The sequence below is a fragment of the Erythranthe guttata genome, chromosome 10 (assembly GCF_056151865.1).
Source record: "Erythranthe guttata isolate IM_541 chromosome 10, IM_541, whole genome shotgun sequence".
In the NCBI taxonomy this organism is placed as follows: domain Eukaryota; kingdom Viridiplantae; phylum Streptophyta; class Magnoliopsida; order Lamiales; family Phrymaceae; genus Erythranthe; species Erythranthe guttata.
Genome location: NC_142542.1, coordinates 15330400 through 15338258, shown reverse-complemented (window position 1 = coordinate 15338258; position 7859 = coordinate 15330400). Strand labels below are relative to the sequence as shown.

The 7859-nt window shown below is 34.1% G+C and overlaps 1 protein-coding gene and 1 long non-coding RNA gene across 2 annotated transcripts; one reads left to right on the top strand and one right to left on the bottom strand.

The window, feature by feature from the left end:
• Nucleotides 1-2493: 2493 nt before the first annotated feature.
• On the bottom strand, nucleotides 2494-3592 carry LOC148767676 (uncharacterized). The gene is made up of 2 exons (XR_016033826.1): nucleotides 3149-3592; nucleotides 2494-2688 (listed from the first exon to the last, which is right to left on the bottom strand). It is a non-coding gene; the product is annotated as an uncharacterized LOC148767676 (long non-coding RNA).
• A 1295-nt stretch (nucleotides 3593-4887) lies between these two features.
• Nucleotides 4888-6312, top strand: LOC105971554 (RTF2 RING-finger protein). Its single transcript, XM_012996407.2, has one exon. It carries the CDS (start codon nucleotides 5096-5098, stop codon nucleotides 6158-6160), a length of 1065 nt encoding a protein of 354 aa, XP_012851861.1. The 5' UTR covers nucleotides 4888-5095; the 3' UTR covers nucleotides 6161-6312.
• Nucleotides 6313-7859: the final 1547 nt, after the last annotated feature.

Genomic DNA, 7859 nt, shown 5'->3' with positions numbered 1-7859 from the left:
TTTTCTTCCAATTCCAAACCACGAACTCTTCAAAGGTCTGATTCAAGCCTTTATTATTCAATCCCAACACGAACGGCTCCATTAATCTCACTCGCTTTCTCTTCTTCCAATTCTTTGTCTTGGAGCTTGTGCGGATCGTATCATTCTCCCCCTCTTTAAAAGGATTCGTCCTCGAATCCGGACAAATATCACAAGGAGTATAAACAAGATCGATCTCTCTGTTTGGTAGCGAACTTAAACATCTCTGCACCACATCGCCAAACACACTATCTAGCATCCATTGAAGTGGATATGAACACGAGTATTTTGTAGCTTGAAGTTCCAATGCGTTCAACCTCTGTATAGAGAATGGATGAAGCATCTCTCTAGGCACCGCCATCTCATCAACATTCACACTGAGAGTTTTCACTTTGCTTAGCTCGGCATTAACTTCGATGCATGGCTGGCTCATATCATTAATGATGAATTAGTATGGGAGATGCATAAATTATGTTTTAGATGAGTATTTTAAGTATGGTGAACATTGATGTTACGTTCGGAGTCCACAAATGTGTTTGATTTCCTACATGATATTCACATATAGTACAAGACTTGTATGTAGAACTAGTATTTTTCTCAAATGTTACCATAATTGATGTTGATGGATTCCCACGTTATCTCATTACATGTAATTAGTCATAAATTATGTTTTATATTGTTGCATTGGTTCCAAAATAATATATATAAAGCAAGCGTACCATATAAATGGAGAACATCTACTTTTTCATTGAAAGAAGCGTACTCAATGAATGGACAACACGAGCATCACTGGTGTAATGCATTCATTTCTATGTAGAATAAATTGTACCATAATTATAATGAATTGAATTGTACCAATTTCATAATAAATTTAGTGATTAGTGAGTGTGGGAGGGACATAAAATATATTTTAAATGACTATTTTAAGATTGATGAACAATGGTGTTGCGTTTAGAGTTCAAAATGCCTCAAAATGCCGACATGATACTCACTTAGACAACACGTACTTCACCACTGAACCAAATATACTTGATTCTAGACGTAAGCCTACTATGTTGACGTATTTATTCTACTACATGACTAGCAATACTAGTACTTTTCATCTCTTATTTCAACACCATCCAACCACACTAGCAATACTATTATTTAATACGACATATACTACTGCAGTCACATAAAACACAAAATGTTTCAAAAAATAATACGAGAAGCGTCTTTCTCAGAACCTATATCAACAAGCAAACATCTTTTAAATATGTGACTAGAAAAAGAAAATCAAATCGTGTTTCTTCCCCTTCACAATTCTTCGAGAATGGGTCTCTTTCGTCTTTTCATTTTGTTTTCTTCATGAGTTTTTTCTTGCGCCTTTTCATTTGTTGTTTAAAGAAAAATAGCTGAAAATTGAGTTTTGAATTAGAACGGGGCAAGGAAAGAAAAGAGAAAAGAGAAAGAGAAAGAGAGGAAAGAGGAAAGAGGAAAGAGAAAAGAAAGAAAAAAGGAAGAGAGAGAAAAATTAAATGAAGAGAGAGACAGAGAGAGAAAAAAATAATATAATAATAAAAACATAGGGACTGAACTGCATGTGAAACTCTGCAGTAGGGACTGATCCGCCTATAAAACGTCTGTAGGGACTGATTCGCGCTTTAAGTTTGTATTTGGGGATTTATCTATACTTACCCCTTTTTTTTATATGAAAAAAAAAATTCAGATCTTTTTTAGAAATATATTATTTTTTAATTTTTAATATTTTTTACTTTTGTTTTCACATTTCGATTTAAAAAATAATATTTTTTAACAAATTCAAATCCACTATAAATTTACGAAAACCACTATGTAATTAACAAAAATCATTATGCAATTAATGAAACCCACTGTGTAATTAATGTATTTCGTTACGAAAATCCACTATAAACTTAGTGAAAACCACTATGTAATTAATCTATTCCATTACGAAAATCCACTACAAACATATCAAAATCCATTATGTAAATAATGTAACCCACAACGAAAATCCATAACAACTATAAATATCCACAATAAAAATTATCCGAAATCCACTACGAAAATACTGATATCCATTATGAAATTAACGAAATTCACTACAAAATTTCTGTAGCGAACTCTATAAATATAAATATAGATATGCAAATCAGTGGGAAAAAAAAAAAAAAAAAACCAATGTGCTTAACCAAAAAACAAAACGCCTACCAAAATCTAACAAAAACTGCTAAAAAAAATTAAAATCAACGAAAACCAACTAAAAATTCTAAAAAAACTACTACACAAAATAAAAATATTCAAATTCAATTCCGAGGCTATACAGACGCAAATTGATGGGCAAAGGTATTGAAAATGTATTGAATTACGGGTGCCTTATTATAATGCTCAATGGTTCATACTCGGGAATCGGATAAAACTATGCACGGACTCACTTTTGCATTTATGTGCATCGCAAATCAAGATGAACGTAATTAATTACTCAAAAAGCATGTCACGTCGCCGGTAAGATTTTTATTTTTTTAGTTTCAATTTACATGAGACAACCACTACTATTAATCATTCAAATGATAATTTCAAAAAAAGCAACATCAACAAGCCATATAAGAGAAGGGGGGAAAATTAAGAGAAGTTGTGCTCACCCATAATCCACTACTAAGTTAATGTAATCCACTGCAAAAAAAAAACATAACTGAATCCACTACTAAATTAATGTAATTCACTACGAAATTAATGTAATTCACTACTTAATTAACATAATCCACTATATTAATCTCCTTCCTCAAACAAACTAAAATGAAAAGCATAGCATGCCTATGTTAATCAAAGCCCATTGCAAAAATATTAAAGTCCACTAATGAGATTCAGGATAAGGCTAAAACCATAAATCACAATGAAAACAAATTAACATTCGCTATATAATCAAAAAGCATAATAGGCCACCTTCTTGACTAAATTCAATTGATCATAGTACAACCTATTGTTAAATCCAAGAAATATCAACTAGTTCTAATTATGAAATTCATGTCGGCAAATTGCATCTATCAATCAAACACCTTCACTAATAAATTAATTTAACAACAAAAAGAATTATAAATTGAAAAATTATCAGAAAGAGAAACAAGAAAATCACCTTCGTTGGTTCTCTAACTCCCATTATCGAAATGTACAGCAGTAGCCGAAATCTTTGCTGAAGGCACACCAATTAATGAGGAAACTCTAACTACGATCCGCTCTTGAAGCGGTTGAACGAGAAAAAATAGAAGGGAGGCGGTGGAAAAAAAAGACAAGGGCAGAAAAAAGAGAGAGAATAGCAACGACGGATATGGGAGGAAATAAATCCCCCACAAAGATCTGCACGGCGGCTCTACATCCGGTCGTCGGGACGAAATCTCGTCGTCGTCATTTTTTTGTGCCTTGTTTCGAGTTTCCTTATTCCGTCGCCCGATAGAAGAAAATCGGAATAGAGATTGTGAAAAGAGAAATATCGACCGAGAGAGAGAGGGAGTGAGATGGTGGAAGAGGGAAATATCGATCGAGAGAAATGGAGAGAAAACTGGTGTGGCTAGGATTAAATGGTGTTGGATATGAATTTGGTGCAGGGTATAATCGTACAATATAATTTAAAATTAAATTATGGATTTATCTAAAATAGTGAAATATTTTTTAGGCATATACTAACTGCAAAAGGCATTTTGGGGGGTTTCCTCAAATAACCCCTTAACAAATGGGGTTTTTGTGCATACGTCTCTAACCAACTATCTTTATTATTCTAGGTTTAGGGGTTATATCTCTTTCGCCAATAAGCCCATCCATTTAATATTTGTTATAAATAAAGGAAAAATTCACGTTTATGACAAAATTACCCCCAACCATTTATATCAAATTCTTAATTGTAACCCCAATTGAATCAATTTTGACCACAAAAATCCAATTTTGACTTTTTTTTTAAACTTTTTTTTTTCAAAAAATATTTTTTTGCGCGTTGATTTTTCTATTTTTTCCGGTATTTTTCTTCCGCCGCCGGATTCCGGCGTTGTTGACTTTTTTTTTTGTTTTTCTTTCTGGTCTGTTTTTTCCGCCGCCGGATTCCGGCGTTGACTTTTTTTAGTAGGTTTTTTTTTTTTGCGTCCGCCGCTACACGTTGACCGTAATTGTGATGTTATTAACGGTAATTATACTGTCACTGACAGTAAATTAACTTAATTATACTGCCACTCACAGTACATTAACGTAATTGTACTACGTTGACAGTACAATTAGAGTCAACGACAATATTATTTTATTTTTTTTGTTATTATTTTTTAATTTTGTTTGATTTGTTGACAAGTCAACGTAATTATATTATTGTCGTTGACAGTAAAATAACTGTAAACACAATAATATTACTGTCAACTACATAAATATTAATATTTTTTTGGGTTTTTTTGTTTTGTTTGAGTTATTCACGGAGTAACGTAATTACTATCTTATAATATTACTTACTGTAAACACAACAATATTAATGTGGTTGAATGTAATATTACAGTTTTTATAGTAATATTACTATCACGCACATTAATATTAATTCTTTTGGCTTTTTATTATGTTTACCTTTGTTGAACTGTCAACTTATTAATATTATTTTATTACACAATCATAATGACTTTTGTTGTGTTAATATTACTGTGCTAGAGATTAATATAGCAATATCACTGTGTTAAACTGTAGTATAATTAATTTTACTGTGTTAAACTGTAATATAGTTAATATTACTGTCAACTACAGTAATATTGTTGTTTAAACGGGGTAAACAGATGTTAAAGAAAAAAATCAAAAAATCAAAAAAAAAAAGAAACAAAAAGAAAGAAAAAAATTTGAAAAAGTTAACCCCGAAACTAAATTTGTAAAATTAAAGACGGTTTGTTCTCTGGGTTTAAAAAGGGCTGGATCCGAAGCAACCCGAAACTAAATTGGTTTTCTTCATCGTCTTCTTCTCTCCCTCCATCTTCCACCTCCAGATTCAACTTTCAGACCTACCAACAATTTCCGATAAAAAAAACAAATTTACAGCAACAATCTTCATCATCATCGAAGAATCATGGAACCCGCATCTCAAAATTTCCAGATATTCGTTCGATTCCCAGAATTCCGAATTCCCACCCGTGCCCTAATTTTCCAAAACCCTAATCCCAATCTCACTCTGCACCACCTCAAATCTTCCCTCTTCCCCACAAATTCGATTCCCCACAGTTCCCTTTTCTTCACTCTCAATGGAAAGCCGCTTCCGGATTCCACTCCCCTCTCGCAAAAATCCCCAATCGCCCCTCTCTCAACCCTAACCCTCCACCTCCGCTTCAACGGCGGCGGCGGCGATGGCGGCGCCACCGGGGCGGAGTCCCGCGACTGCTACCTTAACATGTACGCCATCAAAAAGCCCGACAAGGCCGACCCGAACGAGATGCGCCTCTCGAAATGGCTCAATTGCAGCTTATCCAACGAGCCGCTGAGGCACCCGGTGGTTATCGATAAATTGGGGAATTTGTTCAATAAGGAAGCTTTGGTCGAGGGTTTGTTGAAGAAGAGTCTGCCCAAGCAGTACGGCTACATCAAGGGTTTGAAGGATATGATCGCGGTTGATCTGGCGGAGATTCCCGGAGCTAGAGAAGTCGGGACGGTGAAATTCCAGTGCCCGATAGCCGGTGTCGAATTCAACGGGAATTATAAATTCTTCGCACTCAAAAGCTGCGGCCATGTTATGAGCGCAAAGGGGTTTAAAGAGGTGAAATCCTCGGCTTGTTTGATCTGCCATAAGGAATTTGCCGAGAGCGATAAGCTGGTTATCAACGGGAGTGAAGATGAGGTTAAGGAGCTTTGGGAAAAGCTGACGGAGGAAAAAGCGAAAGCGAATAATGGGAAGAAATCGAAGAAGCTGAGGAATGGGGATGCGAAAGGAGAAGAGGTAGCGAAATTGGCCGGTACGAAACATGGTATTGAAGGGAATGGGGTGAAAAGTAATGGTAAAGAGTCGACTAAGAAGTTTAAGGCGACGGCTCCTGCGAATGCGACCAAGGCGGTTTACGATTCGATTTTTACTTCGTCGAAGAAGAAGTCGGATTTCAAGGAAACGTATTCTTGCAGATCGTTGCCTCTTGGTAGAAACTAATGAACTGGTACGTGTGGGGATATCGTATATCTAAAAATTGTGGTTGATTCTTCTGTACTGGATTATTGATAAATTCTTAAGCTTTTTTTATATGTTCATGTTGTAAGTTATTTCTACTACTTTTTGTTTGTCGTAGTTCAATTTTAGTCGAATGAACGTGCTTGTAGTCATGGTAAGAACCAAATAGAAGTTTATTTGTCACACTGTGTGGGTAATCAATGACTAACGAGCGTATGAAAGAAGATGGAAAACGGGATTTGCGATTTTGAGGTTATCAATATATTGATATTCTGGAAAACGGAAACTTCAATGGGAGGTTTCCTGTTATTGATGCGTAAAGGCTCGTCTTTTATTCGGAGCTAAAAAGAACAACTGTTGGATTCTATTACAGGTTTTGAAATGATGTCTGTTGTCATCCTGTCTGAAGCATGCAACAAAGGAATATTGATTCATTCTCTTTTTTACTTGAATTATTTCGAGCATTACATAGCTGATATCGAAGTTGTATGGCGAACTTGTATCGTAATAATTATATCTCGTTAGACAAATTGATGCATGTAAGTTAGACTTTCAGTTCCAGGTTTTCTTGCAGGAGGAGTATTGTTCAGAAATTTATATTTTGAAATGTAACCAAAGTCATTACATATTAGTCCTCAATAGTTCTCGGTTTCGCCTTTTCTTACGTTTGGGTCACAATTGCAAATCTGAAAGAAGTATTTGCTTCTAAACGTGGAACCATGTGTGAAAATCGAATAGAATGGATCGAATTTATTATCTTCGATTTTCTTTTAGAATTTTTTTTTTCGGAGTTAGAAAATGACCTTCAAGTATGATTCCAATATTTTTAGAATCTACAAATTCATTCCAAATTCTGAAATCCTTGGAATTAACCAAAAAAAAAAAAAAAAGAAAAAGTGTGTGCATTTACTCATAGTTAATTGTGTGTCATTCTTAGTACTTGCAACAATTTCAATTTCTTTAGTTTTACATGTAATTATGGATGCAGAAAACAGTAGACTTGAGAGTATTTTGGTATTTTTTAACGTTAGACCAAACCAATTCTCGACGAAATTTTGCCCAAAAAAGTGCAGTAGTGCACGATGTGGTAAAAGAAAAAGGATAAATTACTGACACCTCCTTGAGGTAAGCTCAAATTATGAAAAACCACTTGTGTTTGGCCGTAATTTTTAGTTTTATTTATATTTAGTTATCCCACAATATAATACATCAAAATTCAAATACTTATTAGTCAAAGTTTATTTGTCACATCATAAAACTAAAAGAATAATGTAAAATAGGACCAAAGATGCAAGAGATTACGCAAAAAATGTTTCATGTAAAACTGATGCAGTGTACTTAGAACCAAATCCCTTAAATACATCAACATAACAATAATAATAAAAAAAATATTTGATTTTTACAATGCATATATATTAATATGTAATATAAAAAAAATTCTAAAATCAACCTATTTAAGAAGAAAGTCTAAAATCATCAAATGTTGGGGAGTTAGATGTTGCACCTGATTATTTACACCGGATGAATTTGAATCGTAAATTTGATTAAATAACTACTCATTAAGCAACACACATGAGTGGTGTGTGTGTGTGATTATGTGTAGAAGCTTTACGGTTCAAATCCATCCAGTGTGAATAATCAGGTATAACATCTAATTTTCCCATCATATTACTAGCACAAT